The sequence below is a fragment of the Spinacia oleracea genome, chromosome 4 (assembly GCF_020520425.1).
Source record: "Spinacia oleracea cultivar Varoflay chromosome 4, BTI_SOV_V1, whole genome shotgun sequence".
Lineage (NCBI taxonomy): Eukaryota > Viridiplantae > Streptophyta > Magnoliopsida > Caryophyllales > Amaranthaceae > Spinacia > Spinacia oleracea.
The window spans coordinates 135,235,407-135,258,198 of NC_079490.1; the positions used below are offsets into that span (position 1 = coordinate 135,235,407).

General features: G+C 35.6%; 2 protein-coding genes across 2 annotated transcripts; one reads left to right on the forward strand and one right to left on the reverse strand.

Annotated features, from left to right (window-relative positions):
* Positions 1–18,201: 18,201 nt before the first annotated feature.
* LOC110806080 (uncharacterized) lies at positions 18,202–19,461 on the forward strand. Its single transcript, XM_022011717.2, has one exon. It carries the CDS (start codon positions 18,202–18,204, stop codon positions 19,459–19,461), a length of 1,260 nt encoding a protein of 419 aa, XP_021867409.2.
* Positions 19,462–19,585: 124 nt separating this feature from the next.
* Positions 19,586–22,581, reverse strand: LOC110804177 (uncharacterized). Its single transcript, XM_022009740.2, has 2 exons — positions 21,616–22,581; positions 19,586–20,831 (listed from the first exon to the last, which is right to left on the reverse strand). Exons 1-2 carry the CDS (start codon positions 21,773–21,775, stop codon positions 20,404–20,406), a joined length of 588 nt encoding a protein of 195 aa, XP_021865432.2. The 5' UTR covers positions 21,776–22,581; the 3' UTR covers positions 19,586–20,403.
* Between the last annotated feature and the right edge of the window lie 211 nt (positions 22,582–22,792).

Below are 22,792 nucleotides of genomic sequence, written 5' to 3' on the forward strand. Positions count from 1 at the left end.
TAACATTGATCGCCAACTAACTGGAGCACCATGTATTTTAAATACATAACCAGTAGTAGATCGTCTTTTATCTAGATCACCGGCGTAATCAGAATCAACAAAACCATTTATCTGACATGTATCTCCACCAAAGCACAAACCCGTGTCAACAGTACCTTTTAAGTACCTTAAAACCCATTTCACAGCTTCCCAGTGTGTCTTTCCTGGATTCTCCATGAATCTACTGACAACACTAACCGCTTGTGAAATATCTGGACGTGTACATACCATAGCGTACATTAAACTGCCAACTGCACTAGCATAAGGTACATTATCCATGTATGCCTTATCTTCCGTTGTAGTGGGAGATTGTTTACCAGAGAGTCTAAAATGTGGAGCCAATGGAGTTACCACTGACTTAACACTTTTCATCCCAAACCTTTCAATAACCGCTCAATATAGCCTTTCTGGCTCAAGAACAATTTTCGATTTGATCTCTCTCTTCTAATCTCCATACCCAGTATTTTCTTTGCAGCGCCCAAATCTTTTGTCTCAAACTCTTCACAGAGTTGGATTTTTAAATTATTTATCTCCACCTTGCTTTTTGAAGCAATAAGCATTTCGTCCACATACAATAGAAGATAAATATAATCACCTCCACGAAGTTTACGAATGTATACACAACAATCATAATTACTTGATCTAGAAAACCCTTGCTTTAACATAAAGGAATCAAATCGCTTGTACCACTGCCAAGGAGATTGCTTCAATCTATAAAGTGATTTCCTCAAGCGACAAACCTGACTCTCTTTACCCTCAACCTTGTATCTCTCAGGTTGATACATATAGATTTCCTCTTCTAAATCACCATGTAAGAAGACTGTCTTCACATCAAGTTGTTCCAGCTCAAGATCACCATGAGCAACGAGACTTAATAGCACCCTAATAGAAGTATGTTTTACCACCGGAGAAAATATCTCATTGTAATCAACACCTTCTTTCTGTGCAAATCCCTTGGCCACTAGCCTAGCCTTATATCTTATACCATCGTTCTTGGAAGGATCGTCTTTTCTTTTACACACCCACTTACAACCAATAGCAGTCTTTCCCACGGGCATCTCTTCCATGTCTTGTTTTTAATGAAGAGATTGCATCTCTTCCTCCATAGCAACCAACCAACTCTCTCTATCCTTGTCTTTGTTATCTTGTTTGAAGGTGGCTCATCATCCTCCACCGAGAGTGCATATTCTACCAAGTTAACCTGCCCATAATGCCTCAGAGGTTTGTCTGACCCAAACTTCTGAACTGATTTAAAATTTGTGGGGATTTGAAGGTTTTAAATATGAACAACCGGAGATTTAAAAAAAAGGAATGGACGGCTTAATCGCCCATGATAGGACTTTCTGGGATTCTGGGTATGTTTTGATTTATGGAGATTTGAAGGTTTTATTAGGATAGTCGTTTTTTCCTTTTTTTAAAAAAAATTTGTTTTTCAATTATTCAGGGTATACTGGACTTTTTTAGGGGACACCAAAAGCGTAATTACGTTATTGCCCCTCCCCTCTTGACTTATAATAGAGATAAAAAGATTATACGCAACTGGTTCCCTGTTTGGTTAGGAGCTGTTAGCTGTTAGCTGGTTTGACTAGCTGTTAGCTGTTAACTATTTGCATTAGCCGATTTGACTAGCTGGTTGCATTAGCGGTTTGTGTAAAAGTGTTTGGTAAATTAGCTGATGCTGTTAGTTGTTTAATATGTAAAATGACCATTAAGGACATTGACATACTTTGTTTCTTATTAATATTAGACAAATATTTTATTGTGTTAATTTTTTCTCTCTATATTTTTATAATAAACGTTGACTAAATAAAAAATATATATTTTTAAAATTATTCTTTATTTAATTTTTTTAATAATATATATTTTCCAAATAGATAAATATTACTAATGAAACTTTAAGCATGATTGCAATATACTTCAATTGCTTCAAAGTATTAATATAAAATTTATTACAACAAAAAACGAATCTAGTAAATATGATGAAATGAAAAGGAAAGTGTTAGTAATGTTTTTAGGAGAAAAATATATAGGGTACCAAAGTTGATAGTGGTTGTAATAGTAGACAATAGTAGGACAAAATAGTCGTTTTCATCCACTTTCTCAAATCTCTAATTGCAAAAAGCTCCTATATTGAGCTTTTTCAAAATTAGCTTTTTCACCCCAAAACTTTCATCCAATCCAATCCAATCCTCTCCTAACCAAACACTCCCAATTAGCTTTTTCTAAAGATCAAACCTCTAATTCACCCCAAAAAACTATTTTTCTCTTAATCCTATCCTAACCTAACCAAACACCCCATTGTCTTGGATTTATCAATTTTTACAAATAGCAAATTTTCTTACCTTCCTGAATTTTGTACGACTCATTTCAACCAGCTGGCACAAAATCAGCAAAAACGTCTAAAAATAAAGATTTACAGTAATTACAGTAAAATTCAAAGTTGAAACTTGAGAGTGGAGCACAAGCAAACCCCATTTTCACTCTTCACTACTTTTCTCTCTCTTCCAGTACTCTTCTCAGTCCCCGGTCAGCAGCTTCCATGGAGTCCATCCTTCCTCTCATCATCGCCACCACGGCTCCTTCTCCTATACCAAAAATACCGTCTTCCACCAATCCCACCACCGCCAAAATTCTACTCGACCTCTTCAAACCCCAAACCACCACCACCACCACCACCGCCGCCGCCAGAAATTGGGCACATCTACCGACCAACATCCTCTTCGGCATCATAAAGTACCTCGACCTCAAAACAGACATTCCCCGCCTCCGTTCTGTTTGCCCCTCATGGCGTTCCGCTCTCCATAGCTCTCTCCTCCCTGACGTTCCCGTCGCTTTTGATGGTATCCCGAAACTACATCACAAGAAGAAACAACCAGTATTTCTTCGCACTTCCCATTTCTATCTTCTCTGTCCTGCTGATAACAACGACAACAACAACAACAAATCTCCTTGGATTGTGAAAGTTACTCAAGTTGGTCTTAACAATTTTTACATCTCTAACCCACTTGATTTTGGTCGCTACTTTTTATCCGCCCCACGTCTCACCGGTGAAATCAGCTTGTTGAATACCAGGGTTTTAGAACTTTCTTCGCCTATGTCTCTAATTGGTGGTGGGCAACATCCTTTTGATTTCAAATCTGGTAATATTCTCTCTAAGAAAGTTGTTGGGGGTTGGAATTTACGATGTGGGTCTGGTGTTGATTTTAGCCCTTTTGCTGTTTTGGTTTTACTGGAGGAGAAGATTGGGGGTGGGTTGCTTTTTATGAGATTGGGGGATTTCAATTGGGGTAAAATTGAAAAGGATGCTGATAATACTTGTAAATCTATTGATATTGTTGATATTGTTTTTTACAAGGGTGAATTTTATGCTTTTGAGGTGTCTACTTGGCATGTTGGGATAATTGACCCTAATGATTGTGATTTCAATGAATCTCCGTCGATGGAGTTTATCGATGCACCGGTCTTGGATGCCGGGATTTCGAGGTATGGTGTGGGTATAAACTTTGTGGCTGCTAAAGATGGCTTGTATGTGGTGTTTGAGGTGATTGGAAATCTGGGTGATAAGTCTGATTTGATGGTTTTTGTGTTGGATGAGGTAGAGTGGGAATGGAAACGTGTAAGGAACATTGGGAATGATGTGTTTTTCATTGGTCCTGATGTCTGTTTTGCTGTCTCTGCTGAGCACCTTCCTGGGTGGAAGGCCGGGATTATTTGTCTGTTTAACGAGCAATGCAAGAGGTTTTTTGAACATATTAGAGGGTTAGACGATGATATGCCAGTGGGGGTTGAGTGTATGGATTCCATCACCTATCCTAAGTATTGGATGTTGTTCAGAATGTTTGATATGGATGCTGAGGAGAAGGGTGTTGTGTCTTTTGAGGAGATGGATAAGGAGGTTTATACTGGGTTGTTCTTTCCTCCTCCACCTTGGATGAAATGGCAGTCTCATACGCTTGATGTTGTAGTCCAATTGCACAATTTGAAGTTTGCTGATGCTGAAGATCATGGGAGTGCTAATGTTGCTGCTCGGGGTGCGAATTTGCTTGAAGAAATTCCATAGCTTGAGATATAATGTGAAGATGAAGAAGTTAGGAGTCATGAGGTCAAGTTGGATGGCTTCAAATTTTGTGGTATGGATTTTGCTAAATTTTACTACTAGTAGATTAATATTGTAGCTTAATGTCTTAGTTGAAGTGCTTGGTTTAACTATCACCGATCTCTAGTGCTTTGAACTCATATCTAGGGTTTCATGTTTTGGTGTTGATTACTTAATCAGTAGTGCTTAATGGGACGATAATTATCTATTATTTATGTTGAGCTGTTCTGTTTTGTTTCTATTTTTTTGTTGATCAATAATCTGGCATGAATTTTGTATGTCCTCTTAGACAAATGTTTGTGATGAATGTTCTTGGAGTAATTAAACTGATCTCTGGCTCTCCTCCCTTGTTCATACCTTGTTTTTTGAATCAGTCATGAGTCATGACTCATGAGACTTGATAGTATGACAACCGTGATGGTTTGATGAATGATCTTTTACAGAACAATACTCCAGGAATTTTAGGAGGTTTCAGGACAATGTTTGGGGGTTTATAGATCAAATTAGTCTGGTTTAATGATAATGGCTAGTGAACTACTGACTGTGCAACAGTACAAGATGTGAGGTGCCCAATTTGGTGCTTTCAATCTCCTTTAAGGAACTATGTCAATCATAACTAAAAGAACGCCTGTGATCTACTTGAAGAGGTTGGGGATGAGATGCTGGCTGGGTTTTTTTTTTTGACAAGGGTACAAAAAGAGGGTTACCTCCCCTCCAAGGGTCTTCTTAGCCAACGTACAAAGATTCTTCTGCAAACAAGGGATAGTGATGTTAATAGTAAAACAATGAAATAAGAAATAAACTTCCAAATTTTCTTGATTGATTCCTTCAATCTGTTCTCCCTTTGTTTTTGTTGAGAAGTGCATCCATGGTCTTCTTATACTGGCTGGAGTTGAATGTAGGGATACCATTACACATACCAAGATTAGTTTAATAGTTAACGCATGTCCCTTCAATTATTTATACTGAGCTAGTAAGGATATCCTGCCTCTGGAGTTATCGACGAGCGAAGTACTCCTCTCAGTAGTTGCAGTCCCCCGCGCGAACCCTCAATCTCTACCTTGCGGGTGTATATTGAGAGATCCCCACACCAGGGATCACAAGGGAACCTACGGCCGTCGTGGTCAAACATAATTGCACTCCCTTTATGTCACGATAACCAGGTTTTGTCAGTTTTTCTCATTGTCGTTAAAAACTGAATGGCGACTCCTATATTACTAGTCAATTGGGTGTATACTCACAGGGAATCCAATTACACTTGATTGAATAAAAAGAATCGTCACACCCACGAGAGACGAGGTCACGCATTAGCCTCGCGCTTTTTCGACCCTCTCGCCACAACCGATTGTTTAGTAGACCTCCGTATTTCTTTATTTAGTAAAGTTAAAGACAAAGGTAGAGATCAAGGTGTTGCATATTTTCTTTCATGAAAGAAAAAATTGTTGTGTTTAATACTACTGTTTTGTGTTTTGCTGATGAGGTTTGTGACCACAATGATACATTTATCAGATTTTCTGGAGGTAGGATTGTCACCAAATATGTTTACCTTATGAGTATACATAGAGTTTCTGGGCATTTTCGAGTTTTATGACCTTCAAATAGACAGGCAATGCACTCTTATACACAACACGTACCAAGTAAATGTAGATTTAGCACATTTATAAGTAAATTAATACAGTAAGAGAAACTTAAGTTCCCTGTATAATGCTACATTCTGTTTTTCAAACAAGACAATTGACTGGACTATACTGATGGCATCTGATCATTATTCTTATCGCCTTTGCCGGTGAGTTGATAGAGTATTCCTGAATTTAGAAGGCTAGAGAAACTCCCTGGCTGTTGAAATTCTTAGAAAAAGTAGTACGTACTCTACTACTAATCTACTATAAGTAGACTACAAGCACTTCTACTCGATTAATCCAACAATCCCTGTATATTCATCTATCACTCTCTAGGATAATAACCAACACCAAACATAATGGATGAGGATGATCAACGAGAAGCAGTTAGAGACTAGAGCAGCCTCCCTGCTGAGTTACTTTCCCTAATCGTTTGAGGCCTCTGTAACACTGATACTGATTGTTGCAAGGCTCTAGCTATGGTGTCTGCAACTTTTAGTGTTTTTCTCTGTCTTCCTAACTTCCATATGCACCCCTGCTCAATATCACCCTCCCTTCCCCTGACCACTACTCTTTCCGAGGAGGTTTTTGAAATTGGATTTCTTCAGCGAATTATCTTTTACATACCTCATTTCTTCACCACTGTCTGGCTTACCAGAGTTGGAGAAAATACAGTGTTGATTCTAACACATGGATTCTCCATAACCCATTATCTCGTGTATAAGTAATTCAACCATTTTCCAGAAGCCATAGCTGAGGTGAACATCTTGGACTAAAATTTCTCAAGTTGCAAGATCATATTGTTTTTGTGATTCATCGTAAACTGCCTTTGGTTGGGTTAACATCTTAAAAGGTTGTCATCGTAAGTCTGTAATGGTGATATAACTGTTTATGATGGCAGATTTTATGTTCTTCGGCAGTTTTTTAACAAATTTTCTGGACTCAATGTCTTTAGTATTAGTATTAGTATTAGTATTAGTATTAGTATTAGTATTAGTATTAGTATTGGTCTTGTTGTTACCAGTATTAGTATTACTAATGTTCTATGCCTTCAATGTATACTGAGATTCTTCCCCATCCCGAGTTGATAACTAGGAAAGGTGTTCTAATGTAGTAATGGGGGTTACTCTTTGAATATTATGTTTTGAAATAAGTCATAAGTCATAACTATTGTTCTCTAGTGGTTTTACCAATACGGTCGATTTCAAATGTTGGACAAGCTTGTTTATGATCAAAAGTAGAATTTACAGACCATACATTCCTAATATCTGAGTTACATGTGTTATTTTATTTCTTTTTGAACATCTGGGTTAAATTGCGTTCATGAGTTGCTGATTGCAGGTGGTCTTTTAGGAATCAGATGCCACTATTTGTAAATTGTTGCAAATTGCCAAGCTTCGTGAATTTCAAACAACTGTATTATAAGCAAATTACTCCGAAATCTGAATTATGGAGTACATGATTGCATAACTTAATTTAAGTCCGAGGCGAACACTTGTTCCTAGCTAATTTGTCTCAATAATACTAATCTCATCAATAAGATACACCAAAACTCATTTAGTGTACCAGAAAAGTTAACCGGTCTTTCATGCATTATGTTAGATTATCATATATTCATATCCACAAAGGAGAAAAATGTTTTACCAGAAAAGAATGGTTAGTTGTCAGAAGTTTTCGAAAAGATCAATGAAACACATCGGCATCATTTTGAGCACCCAATGACAAATTCCATTGGGCCAAGTCGAGCTTAATGTCAAAGGAGAGATCGATCACTTACAACCCTAACAGATTCGAGGGCGTCAAAATCGCAGCCAGGCATGTATTATGAAATACATGCCATGGGCTTATTTGTAATTTCCCAGCCATTTTGAAATTGTTGAATAGTCAACCTCGTTTGCCAACTTGGATCCCGTTACTGAGGTGTATTTGCCAACGTGCCATCAATAATCATTAAAATGAATACCATATAGAAAAATTGAGTACCAATTTTGTAATATGAATACCATTTTAAAATATTTAGCACCATTCTTGTGATACTAATACCACTTTATAAAATTTAGTACAAAACGAGTACCATTTAAGGAAAATGAATTTCATTTAGAAAAAGTTTAGTACCATTTTTGTACTACCAATACCATTTTTCTAATAATAAAACCATTTTTATCAATTTTGGAAAATAAGAGTAAAATATGGTTAATAATTTGTATTTAGAGTGAACTTAGGGTTAATAATTATAATTAAGAGTAAATAATGGTTAGATGATCGAATTATGATTCATGATTCGATCCTACAATGAATTGGAGGTAATGATTCAAATTGAGAGTGAAATAAGGTGAATGATTCACGATTCGATTCCACAATGAACTAGTGAGGATGGTTAATGATGATCCACAATGAACTAGGGTTAATGATTATTGATGATTCGATGTAACGATACGATTTAACGATTCGATTTATGATTCGACATAAGATTCATGGTTAATCATTCGAATTAGGATAATGGTTCGATTTATGATTCGACTTATGCATTAGGCTTTAGGCTTTAGGGTTTAGGGTTTAGGGTTTAGGGTTAGGCTTTTCAAATTTCTCATTAAAAAAAATCAATGTAAACAAAAGTGACTTTGTTAACAAAAGTGACTTTTTCAAATGATGATGAATTTTAAAAAATGAATACCATTTTTGGGTAAATGAGTATCATTTATGTAAAAAGAAAACTATACATTTCTACCATTTTTGAAATATGATACCATTTTAGATTACTCTGAATACCATTCCGGAAAATAAAATACCATATTTGGAATATTAAAACCATTTTTAACAATTTGAATACCTTTTTGGAAAACGGTAAATATAAATGGAGGAATATGGTTAATAATTTGTATTTAGAGTGAACTAAGGGTTAATAATTATAATTAAGAGTAACATAATGGTTAATGATTCGATCATAGGATGAATTATGATTCATGATTCGATTCTACGATGAATTGGAGTTAATGATTCAAATTAAAAGTGACATAAGGTGAACGATTCACGATTCGATTCCACAATGAACTAGCTAGGGTGTATGTTTAATGATGATTCGATTTAAAGATTCGATTTAATGATTCGATTTATGATTCATGGTTAATCATTCGAATAAGGATAATGATTCGTTTCAATGATTCGACATAAGATTCGACTCATTAGGATTAGGGTTTAAGGTTTAGGTCATTAGACAAAGGGTTTAGGGTTCTAAGTTAGTCATTGGAATTTTTATGGTTTTAGGGTTCAATTTAGGTTATTCGTTCCAATTACAAGTGTTTTGATCTATATTATGGTTACTCATTCGACTTACGAATCATGGTTAATAATGATTCTAATTGAAGTGATCATTCGATTTAGGGTTCGATTTATGTTGATTCAATGTTACGATTTGTTTCGTTTCGTTTCGTTTGGACTCAATTCTAAGTACACTTAATGATCAAGAACTACTTAGACCAAAACATGAATTTTCGAATTCTTCAATTGTTACAAAAATTAATCTAACACTTCTCAAGATAATAAATAAACATGATTTTTCAAATGATGATTTTTCAAAGTGAATTAAAGAGTACCATTTATGAAAAACGAAAACCATTTTAATGGTAATTTAATACCATTTTCGAACACTAGTATCAGTTTAGAATATTAAATACCATTTTTCATAATTTGCTTCCTTTATAAAATAATGAATATCATTTTTCATAAAATAATACCATTTTTATCTATTTAAATACCATTTTGGAAAATGGTTAAGAGTGAAATATGGTTAATTTTGAATTTAGGGTTAATAATTATAATTAAGAGTTAAATAATTTGAATCATAGGATGAATTATGATTCATTTTTCGATTCTACGATAATTGAAGTTAATGATTCAAATTAATAAGTTTGATTAATGACGATTCAATTCCATGAACTAGGGTTAATAGTTATTGATGATTCGATTTAACGATACGATTTAACGATTCGATTTATGATTCGACATAAGATTCATGGTTAATCATTCGAATAAGGATGATGATTCGATTTATGATTCGGCTTAAGAATCTTGGATGGGTTAATCATTCTAATGATTCGATTTGATGATTCGATATATGATTCGACTTAAGAATCATGGTTAGTCAATCGAACATGGTTAATGACCTAGAAATCATAGTTTAATCAATCAAATATAGTTAATGATTTGATTCAATGATTTGATTTATGATTCGACATAAGAATCATGGTTAATCACTCGATAGGGTTAGGGTTTAGGGTTAGACTTTAGGGTTAGGGTTTAGGGTGTTTAGGTTTAGTTTTTAGGGAACATGGTGTAAAATTTGGTTTAGGATTCAATTAAAGTTATTCATTCCAATTCCAATTTCTATATTGTTAGTGGATTATAATAATCCTTATATCAAACATAACATTTCAAAGTGTATTAAATAATACCATATTTGAAAACTGAATACCATTTTTGGTTACACTGTAATACCCCGAATTTTTAAAAACTCGATTAATTATGCTTAATGATTTGTACTTAGCTTAAAATCGTTTTTAATCCTAATTTTGGACTTTATTTTAATTAACGAAGTTTACTTCACTTGAATTTTTAATATTATTACACGATTTATTATTTTTCAGATTCCATGATTTAATTTCAAAGTTACGAGCTTAAGCTATTTATTTTAGTTATTTCGTTAATTATTTCGGATTTTTAATAATTTCGAAACGTTCTTATTCTATTCGAAAACTAAATTTATTTTTCGTTAACGATATTTTTATAAAAGATTATCTCGAAACTTAGTTTTAATTAAATATTTCTATTCTAATTAATTTCCCAAAAATAGAAACCAATTTTCAGAATTTTGGCCTAATCTTGTGAAATTACAAAAATGCCCTTGAAAGAGAAAAATTCCATTTCTCTTCTTCTTCCTCCTCTCCACGTATGTTTCCACTCCTTTCCTTGAATTCTGTCTACATTCATGCCTTGGAGACCAAGGACTTTTCCTTTCCATTCACTCTTCTTGACTATACAAATCAGTCATAGTACCAATTGGAATTCAACATCAGAAAATCAAAACCAATTTTCAATTCTAATTCTCCTCTATGCTTCAAACCATCACCACCATCAACGACCACTGCAACCACCATCAAAACACCATCGTGACCACATTGACCACCACATCCAACTACCCAGCCGCACCGCCGGGCTGTTTCAGTCAACCACCACCACCGCACGCACTCCACCGTTCCCCTGCTTTCCCCTTCCACTCAAACTCCCCTGCCTCCCTCGTCTTTCCCCTCTACTGCACCACCCAACCACGCAGCTCCAATTCCCAGCCGCCTCACCACCATGTAAACCAACCCCTGCCCTCAAATACTCCGGCGAGTCACCGCTACCACCGCCCAGAAACACCCCTGAACTCTCCTTCCTTCCCCTCCTCGCTTCGAATCTCTCTCCCCTTCCTTGATGTTTCGCCGCCGCCAAACCACACCACCCCCTTCGCCTTACCGGCGCGGTTCCGTGCCTTTGCGCCGCCCAAGCCCAGGCCGCGGCCACCTCCCTTCCCTCTCTCCTTTCCCTTCGTCCGTTCTCCCCTGTTCTTCGCCCCTGCTTCGTGCCCAGTTCCACGAGAAACAGGTTCCAGTATTGGAACTTTGTTCCTTTAATTATTCAAGCAAGCCCAACTTTCCTTTTGGCCCAATAGCTCAAGTGAATTTAGGTAACATGTCCATATACTTACTAATCTTAATATTTTATGAAAATAAATGATTACTTAAGCCTTGAAATAAAATGGATTTTTAAATGATGATTATATATATATATATATATATATATATATATATATATATATACATATATATATATATATATATATATATATATATATACATATATATATATATATATATATATATATATATACTTTTACTGAAAATTTGATTTAAATAATATTTTCGTTAATTTATGAAATTAAATAATATTCATGTAAATCGATTTATGAAATTTTAATTGAAATTTCGTTTAATAATATTTTCAATAATTTATAAAAATTGTATTTTTATTAAATTCATTATTTCAAAATTCACTATCAATGAATTCATTATTTATAAACTTAATATTTATAAAATATCGATTTATAAAAAATTTATTGTTTTATGATAATGCATCTTTATGCAAAGTATTGATTTAACGAATTATTATTCCTGAAAGAAATGATTTTATGAAATAACGAGATTTAATGGTTTTATTGAACCACCCTGAATGAATGAGATTTTCCTGATTAATGTTCCATTAAAAGAAATGTAAACATGATAAATGAAAGTGTAAGAACTGGTCAAGTTCCCCTGATATGGAGCCCAGGCTCCCCCTGATAAGAAGCACTGGTTTCCCTTGATATGGAACCAAGGTTCCCCCTGATAAGAAGCACTGGCTTCCCCTGATATGGAGCCCAGGCTCCCCCTGATAAGAAGCACTGGCTTCCCCTGATTTGGAACCAAGGTTCCCCCTGACAATAAGCACTGGCTTCCCCTGTTATGGAGCACTGACTCCCCCTGTTATGAAGCACTGGCTTCCCCTGTTCGTAGGAGACGTCCTACCATGTTTTCCTGTAAAATCCTGACGACCAGAATAATACTGTTAAAAGGAAAAACGTTAAAGAAATGATATTCCTGAAATGATGTTCTTGAAATAATGTTCCTGAAATGATGTTCCTGAAATAATGTTCCTGAAATGATATTACTGAAATGATGTTTCGAAATGATGCTTTTGAAATGATGATTTATTAAATGTTTTACTATATTCTATTCTCCCTGTGTTATTAAATAAAATGAATTGAAATGATGTTACGATGCTAGGGTAACTCGTTACTGAGTCTTCGGCTCACCGTTTTGTTTTCCGTTTTAGGTACTGCTGGGGACCACGGAAACGAGTAGTGACGAGGATTTCACTATTAAAAAGTTCACCTAAGTTAATGTTAAGTTGTAACAAGTTTAAGTAAAGATTCTTGATTAAGTTACGTACTTTTATTAAGGAATTAAAAAGGATTATTATGCTAATTGTGGAGTTTAATAGTAATTAATATGATGGTTGCCTTGTAATTCCCAGGAGGAAGTTACGGTAGTAATGTCCCGACCGAATTAGGTTAATTCCGCTGCTAATTATGCTTTAATAAGTGATTTAGAGGTCGGGGCGTTACAGTTTGGTATTCAGAGCCAAGGTTCTGGACCATAAGTGCTAAACCTTACGGTTTTTGCACGTTTTAGAATTCATTAGGCTTTAAGAAAAGAATTTTTAAGGAATTACTTCAAAAGAATATGTTAAAATCAATTCAAGTTAAAATGAAATGAGTGAGAGCGTAGGAACGGACGGGATAAAAGGGGTTTAACTCTTCTGTTATTTATGTTTTCTTGATTGAATATGTAATGCGAAATATCGATTATCGAGGTTACTAACGATGCCACGAACGAAGCTCACATCAAGCGCAACATTCACAATGACGTCATCCACATGGATGTCGCCCATGATGACCCCTATGACGACCAATCTATTGAAGACCATAAGGTGATGATGGAATGATTAGGAACTGCAAGTACGATGTCAACTGAATTGGTCAAAGATTCTCGGAAAACGAAAGTCAATAGTGCGAACGAAATTGCGTCACCATTCAAGAAATTTTCACCCTCGAATCCACCAATCTATGAAGGCAAGCCCGATTCATTGGAATTTTAAGACTGGATCAATCATACGGATTAACTATTCGAGACTTTGCAACGCCCCGACGAATAGAAAACGAATGTCGTGCAGAAACGAATACGTGTTATCGATGTGGAGGAAAGATCATTTCGCCAGAGACTATCCTAAACCACCTCTCCCGAATATTGGAGGAGCAACCTCGACCAATCATGAACGAAACAACAACTTCTAGGGTTAGTCATAACCCATCACGACATATGTAAGAGCTTACATGATGAAAGACGAAGATGACGCCAACATTGATATTATTTTAATTGTTTCTCGCTTTGAAGCCGAACTTCCCTTGATTTCATATTTATCATCACATTTCATAAGTTTTCTACCCTAGACAGACAAGGCAAAGTTTAAGCATTACTGTTTTCTTGAAAGAAGTTAAGGTAAGCACGGTTTAAACTCAAAGATTTTGTGGATATGAATTGTTTTGAGGAATTTTTATGGTTATGAAATCTTTAAGGATGATATAAATGTTAGAGTATCAAACGAGCATAAGGTTGTATTTTATGAGTGGCTGATCACTAATTAAGTTGAGGTTATTCTAGGTTTAAAGTGTTCAAATTATGAATGAAATTATTCTAGGGTTACCTTTTCGTGTTATCTATGATGAATATTTTGGTGTTTATAAGTCCAAAAGTCTAGTATCTAAAAGATGATTGATGCCTCTATTAAGGAAGCTAAGAAGTTAAACATAAATGTTATGAACCCCATGAGTTCTGGTAAAGACCCGTTTGAGTTGGAACATGAATAAGATCTTGAGGATTTTATCAAAAGGAGTTGACAAGAATTAGTTATCAAAAAGTTGAATGATATAGTATCAAAAGAGCATGAGTTTGTATTTCGTAAGTGGCAAATTAACAAATAAATCGAGGTTTAAAGCATTGAAGTTATGGTTGAAATCGATTCTTAGTTTACCTTTCTGCATCATTCGTAAGGGTTATTTTTATGTATTTATTTGAAAGGATGCTTGATTATCTCCATAAAGAAAGCTAAGCGGAAGAATTAAGGTTTTTGCGAAATGTTATGTGGAAAACATGACTTATGGTGAAAATATGGAATTGAGTTTGCATATAAAGCTTTGAGGAACTTACCAAAATAAGTTTTCGAGAATTAGTCTATCTATGAGCTTGATGATATCAATGAATGTTATGATGTTCGAAAAGAATTATGAATGATTGAGGAATGCAATGGAGTTAAGAAAAGAAATCGACGGAATGACGGAATGACATGTCTGTAAAACCAGGTAGTCTGAACTAAGTTTTTGGAACCTAGATTGTTTCTGATAAAGGCACGTGTGATGGCTTAGAATTATCCGCCAAAACCCAAGGTTTGTCGACTTAAAATACTAAGGATAAGTAACGAAGTCATATGTCTAATGATGTAGTTCCTGTCACGTGATTGGATTCGAACCCCCGCAACGAACGTAGTCAACGAAGTTGTTTGATGCATAAGAAAAGATCGAAGATCGAAATCAAAACGAATCGAATAACGAAAGTCAACGACAAGATTCCTGCAACAAAGAGGCCAGTAGCAAATGAAAGTGAAATGTCTCTAATTATTCGCCATGAACGATATGACGTATGAATGACTATGTTTTCTATAAATGATTATGTTATGGTCAACCATGCTCGTGTGTTAGATCAAATGATTATGAATGTTATGCTTATGTTGAATATGAAAATTTTCAGTTTATGAATTATGTCCTTATGATATGGATTATGTTTATGCTGACATGACTGTACTGGTAATCTAATTGTTTTAAATGGAAGCCGCCTCCGATGGAAGTTCTCCTGAGCTCAGAGTACGAGATTGATATAATAAATGACTTTTACAAATTTGAGTATTGCAATAAAGAAATATTTATTTTAATTATACATATATTTTCAGAATCATAATTTTGCATTAAAAGTTACTTTTATCGGTAGATAATATTTTCAAACAAGATATCACAAAGTAAAATGGGAGCCTAGTCTATGCTAACAAGTTTGCCTCTTTTATGTTCTTTACTCCTCGATCCTATTTTATGAATTAAAGTGGAGATACGAAAGACGATGGCGGAATGTAATTGACCTTAATGACGATTAAGGATTAATATATAATTTTGCCCCTTTTGTATTCTTTACTCTTCGATTCTAGGTCTCGAGTTGAAGAGGAGTCCAAAAAGATGATGGCGGAATGAAGGCTAGACATTGTCAGAATTGAAATTGTGAGATCTTGATTTTAAAATAAAACATCATACTTTCATTCGAGTGCTTTCAATTTCATCAATCATTTTTATAAATCTAATTTTCAAGTTTCGAGGACGAAACTTTTTCTAAGGGGGTAAGAATGTAATACCCCGAATTTTTAAAAGCTCGATTAATTATGCTTAATGATTTGTACTTAGATTAAAATCGTTTTTAATCCTAATTTTGGACTTTATTTTAATTAACGAAGTTTACTTCACTTGAATTTTTAATATTATTACACGATTTATTATTTTTCAGATTCCATGATTTAATTTCAAAGTTACGAGCTTAAGCTATTTATTTTAGTTATTTCATTAATTATTTCGGATTTTTAATAATTTCGAAACGTTCTTATTCTATTCGAAAACTAAATTTATTTTTCGTTAACGATATTTTTATAAAAGATTATCTCGAAACTTAGTTTTAATTAAACATTTCTGTTCTAATTAATTTCCCAAAAATAGAAACCAATTTTCAGAATTTTGGCCTAATCTTGTGAAATTACAAAAATGCCCTTGAAAAAGAAAAATTCCATTTCTCTTCATCTTCCTCCTCTCCAAGTATGTTTCCACTCCTTTCCTTGAATTCTGTCTACATTCATGCCTTGGAGACCAAAGACTTTTCCTTCCCATTCACTCTTCTTGACTATACAAATCAGCCATAGTACCAATTGGAATTCAACATCAGAAAATCAAAACCAATTTTCAATTCTAATTCTCCTCTCTGCTTCAAACCATCACCACCATCAATGACCACTGCAACCACCATCAAACCACCATCGTGACCACATTGACCACCACATCCAACCACCCAGCCGCATCGTCGGGCTGTTTCAGTCAACCACCACCACCGCACGCACTCCACCGTTCCCCTACTTTCCCCTTCCACTCAAACTCCCCTGCCTCCCTCGTCTTTCCCCTCTACTGCACCACCCAACCACGCAGCTCCCATTCCCAGCCGCCTCACCACCATGTAAACCAACCCTGCCCCCAAATACTCCGGCGAGTCACCGCTACCACCGCCCAGAAACACCCCTGAACTCTCCTTCCTTCCCCTCCTCGGTTCGAAACTCTCTCCCCTTCCTTGCTGTTTCGCCGCCGCCAAACCACACCACCACCTTCGCCTTACCGGCGCGGTTCCGCGCCTTTGCGCCGCCCAAGCCCAGGCCGCGGCCACCTCCCTTCCCTCTCTCCTTCCCCTTCGTCCGTTCTCCCCTGTTCTTCGCCCCTGCTTCGTGCCCAGTTCCACGAGAAACAGGTTCCAGTATTGGAACTTTGTTCCTTTAATTATTCAAGCAAGCCCAACTTTCCTTTTGGCCCAATAGCTCAAGTGAATTTATGTAACATGTCCATATACTTACTAATCTTAATATTTTATGAAAATAAATGATTACTTAAGCCTTGAAATAAAATGGATTTTTAAATGATGATTATATATATATATATATATATATATATATATATATATATATATATATACTTTGACTGAAAATTTGATTTAAATAATATTTTCGTTAATTTATGAAATTAAATAATATTCATGTAAATCGATTTATGAAATTTTGATTGAAATTTCGTTTAATAATATTTTCAATAATTTATAAAAATTGTATTTTTATTAAATTCATTATTTCAAAATTCACTATCAATGAATTCATTATTTATAAACTTAATATTTACTTCCTCCGTCTTTAATTAGTCGCAACGTTGAGAAATGGCACGGAGTTTAATGAGAAAGTTGAGGTGGGGTTTCTTCCCATAATGCCCATGTGATTACTTAAAATAAGAGAGAGAGAGAGAATATTTGATTACATTAAAATAAAAGATGTGGATTCTTATTTTCTGAAATTTATAAGTGGGGACCATAATGGCCCATGTGATCACGTGAAAATAAGATAGAGAATAATTTTCTGAAATTGTTGGTAAAGTTCCCTCCAAAAGTTCCCTCCAAAATGTTAACAACAACTACAACCCTTTTCTGAATTTCACCAAATTTGGAGGCTGAAAACAGTTCAAATTTCCCTCCAATATTTTTTAACAGCAAGTACAAAAAAAATTCAACTATAAAAACAAGCAAAAGCCTCATTTTTCAGATAACAGTACACAGCTAAAAAACACAATTCTTCAAACTAACACTTAAATGTAATCTTCCACTTGCACACACATCACTTTCGGGCAAAATTCTGGTCACGAGGAAGCACAGCGCAGAACACCAAAAGGCAGGCACGATCCGGCAACAACATCAACAACAACAAATGGACGATTATTCGGTTGAGGAACTTCTTGAACTTGAGGAACTACTCGAGTTTGATCCGGACATGGAGGTATGGTATTCTGATGATGAATCTGAAAATGATGAAGAGGTAGAAAATTAAGCAGTTTTAAATAATGATAATCAAATACCTATTCGTAACTTAGGGGGTAGAACAACACAATCACGTGAATTAACCGATTTCCAAAGAAAACACATGATTGACAAACTTCTTTTGCTTGCAAATGATGAATTAAAAATACCTCCACGTGCACAAATTGAAATTGCTCTCGAGTTTAATGTTTACAGAACCACTGTATGGAGGTATTGGTCAAAAGCAAAAATACAAATTAGAAGGGGGGAAACGATAGATGTGAAGGGGCAGAAACCTGGTAAGGTGGGAAGGAAGTGTAAGGATTGGGACTTAGATCGACTACATGCTATACCGGTAGAAAAAAGAACCACAATCAGAAAAATAGCAGATGCACTTGACATTCATCCATCAACAGTTTATAAACTAATTAAATCAGGGAAAATACGAGCATGTAGCAGCAGCCTTAAACCTTCTGTCACACCTACTCACAAGATAGCTAGAATTGCACATGTTTTGAGGCAAATTATTCCTAGAAATGTGAACACACCACCTAAATTTTCAGCAATGTACAATGTAATTCACATTGATGAGAAATGGTTTTACATGAGTCAAAAAAGTCAGAAGTTTTATCTGTTTCCATGGGAAGACGAACCTTATAGAGCATGCCAAAACAAAAACTACATACCAAAGATGATGTTCATGGGTTGCGTAGCCAGACCTATCCTAGGAACAAATGGAGAAATATTGTGGGATGGGAAGATTGGTATGTTTCCTTTCACTTACACTGTCGAAGCACAAAGAAGCTCAAAAAACAGAGACAGGGGCACACCAGAAACAAAGGCGATTGTAAGTATCACTAGGGAGGTTATCAGAGCAAAACTCATTGAAGAAGTGCTGCCAGCAATCATGGCCAAATGGCCTGCTAATGCATGCAAGGAGATATGGATTCAACAAGATAATGCTAAGCCACACATAAGTGTCGATGATGCCGAATTTAGAGCAGCATCTACTAAAAACGGTTTTAAAATCAGATTAACATGCCAACCAGCACAAAGCCCAGATTTGAATGTGTTAGACTTGGGGTTTTTCAGAGCTATTCAATCACTACAATACAAGGCCTTTCCTAAGGATACAAAGGAACTTTTAAAATCAGTGGAAGATGCTTTTCAAGCTTATGAACCAAGACTCGTGAACTACAATTGGCTACATCTTCAATATTGCATGTTGGAGATACTGAAAGTTGAAGGGTCAAATAAATACAAAAACCCCCATAACAAAAAGCATGCAATGGACAGGTTGGGTATTCTCCCAACTCAAGTGGAGGTTCCAGAAGAGCTGATAGAAGAAAGCAGGAAGATTTTAGCAAGGGGGCCTACCAATTGAAGAAGAAAGAAACTTTTTGGACAAACCCGGAGTGAAGAAGAACAACTTTTTGTGAAGATTCAACGTTTATGCAAAAACATTTTGTGAAGATCAAAGAATATTTGTAATTAATTTGAAGACATTGACATTTTGTGAAGATGTAGAAAACTTTTAGTTTTTGTGATGAAATTAGAGGTAAACCAGTTGGTAAATGAATGTAAATCCAACTACTTTTGTAAAAAACTAGATGGTAAATGAATGGAATGGAGCACCTTATTAGGCATTGCTGATTTCATGTTATTCGTATTTATGATCGACACTTATGTTTAATAACAAAGCTCTCAGGATTCCATCATTGAGCATTACATAATGGATGTGAGCATAACAGAAGTGTTGCCTCACGTAAATTGGGAACACCAATCTAACTCATGTGACGATCACACAATTTAGAAATAGGTGCACCAATTTGGTAGCAAGCACCTTGATCCCTCAAACATCCATTGAATTTTTTTATTTTGTTTCATCATTTAACCTCCCTGTGACTCAGACAACTAACAACAGGCAACTGACAACAGGCAACTGACAACAGGCAACTAACAACAGGCAACTGACAACAGGCAACTAACAACAGGCAACTGACAACAGGCAACTAACAACAGGCAGCAGCAACATCAACCCAACAAGAAACACAACAGGAGGCAACATAATACCCAACCAGCAGGCCAACCAGCAACACCAACCAACAAGAAACAACAACAAACAACACAAGGCAACATAATACCCAACCAGCATCGAACCAACAGGCAACCAAACCAACAACACAACCCAACCAGCATCAACCAAACAGGCAACCCAACCAACAAGAAACAACACAAGGCAACATAATACCCAATAACAATGATTAATTGTAGAGTGGGTTAGAAAGTCTGACTTAGCTGGATTTGAAGCGCTCACAATACCAGATCAAGTAGACCGAGTCTCATCCGAATCATAATTATCCGGTGGAGGTGAAGGTGAGGGGCTATCAAGATTACTCACTCCAAATTTGGGGTTCCTTTCACGTGATCGATCAGCAGACCAGATTATATGATTAGGCGTCTCTGGCGCAACTAAATTTTCATCATTCATTAGAGAATCTTGTGGAGGGGAAGTTGGCATTGTACCCTTAAATAAAACGACGGGAGGCGTGCAATAGAAAAACGGAAGCCTCATTGGCCTCATTGGCCAAGCAGGTGATGGTTGTTGTTGGATTGTTGTAGAGGTGGTGGATTTAGGTTCCACCTTCTTTGAAGACCTTAGTCCCTGAGCGGGATTGTTGTAAGCACGCAACTTCCCTTTCAAATACTTGCAATAGCCGTCTGGATCGATTTCCGGGTCAGGCTGATCTTGACCTGAAAGCCATGAAACATCTTAGACAGTGTTGCATTGCTTGATCATTGTATACTAACAATCATTGTAAAAATAGACAACCTAATATTATTTGTAAATTATATTAATTCCTGAATCTTAAAATCAAGATTTAAAAATATAAACAAAGAAGAGATTGACAAACAGATCAGAATATGAGAAGAAGAGAGAGAATAAATTACCAGATCAACCATTTCAATGACAATAAGAATCAAATAAAGAGCATAATCTACGACATTCAGATCAAAACCCGGTCCTACATCCAAAATCTGATCCACACCCACTCATAAACCCCAAAAAAAATTAAAATTTGAATGTAAGCAATGCTGGTTAATTATAATTTCTTTTGAACTTGTCCCAGAATTGGAAGAAAATCACAGCACAATTTGATTGATTCTTCGATTAAATTGTCGATCTTGATTAAAATAAATGCAACAAAGAGAGCCAAATAAAAGAGAAGCTATGATTATAAGAGCACTGGTGTTCTAAAATGCAGGAAACAAATGCAAGGGTAACAATCAAGACAGGAGTTATAAAAAATGCAGGAAAGAAATGCAAGGGTACCAATCAAGACAGGAATTATAAAACAAAGTTGCCAGATCAATATGCCCCCCAAAACCCACCCAACAATATTGATATTTTAGAATCAGGTCATCAGGTCTGTTGATGACACAAACCACAAATCTTCGAAACCAATGATCAATATGCCCCCAAAAGTAAAATCAAGGTTAAGAATAGTTAAGAACGTAATTGCATTTTTGCACTCACCTTCATCGTCTGTGTTAGGGATGAACTCGTCAGATTCTTCAGAAGATGATGTAGAATCTGGTTCAGCCTTCCAATTTCTCGATCTCTTGGCCCTTTCCGATCTCCTTACCCACCTACTTAGGATCTTACCCCGACGCGTATTTTCTTCCGATGAAGACATAATCGATCCAAGATCAAGCAAATTATGATTGAAGTCGTGTAAAAGAAAAAACCCAGAAATTTGAAGATCCAAACCCAGAAATTTGAAGATCCAAACCCAAAAATTGTAAGATCATAACCCAGAAACCCAGAAATTTGGAGATAAAAACCCTGAAATTTAAAGATCAAAACCCAGAAATTGATCAAACCCGGAAATTTGAAGATCAAAACCCAGAAATTTGAAGATCAAAACCCAGAAATTTGAAGATCCAAACCCAGAAATTGTAAGATCAAAACCCAGAAACCCAGAAATTTGGAGATAAAAACCCAGAAATTTAAAGATCAAAACCCAGAAATCGATCAAACCCAGAAATTTGAAGATCAAAACCCATAAATTTTAAGATCAAAACCCAGAAACCCTGAAATTTTAAGATAAAAACCGAGAAATTTGTAGATCAAAACCCAGAAATTTGAAGATCAAACCCAGAAATTTGAAGATCAAAACCCAGAAATCGAGTAATTTGAAGATCACGTGTAGATTTTTGAAGTTGAATTTGATTTATTCACCAAAAAAAATTACATGCACAACGAAAATTTGATCGATTGAGAGGAGGAAAAAACTAGGGTTCTTCATCGTGATTTTTGGGGGAGTTGGAGAGAGAGAGAGAGAGAGAGAGATGAGTTGTGACTTGTGAGAGGTTTCTAGAAATGAGAAGGTGGGAGTGTGAGTAAACTCACGTGAAAGGGGGGAATTGAAGGAGCACTTAATTTGTTAGGTGGGTGGGTTAATTAAATGAAAGGATAAGTATTAAATTTAATGATGGAAGTTAGGAGTATTTAGTAAGGGCAGTTTTGGTATTTTGTATGAAAAAGTTTACTAAAAATAGAAACGTTGCAAGTAATAAGAAGCGTCCATATAAGGAAAACGTTGCGACTAATTAAAGACGGAGGAAGTATAAAATATCGATTTTAGATTATTTATCGATTTAATACTAATTCAATAATTCGATATTTTTGAAAGAAATCAGACTCGGGGCTC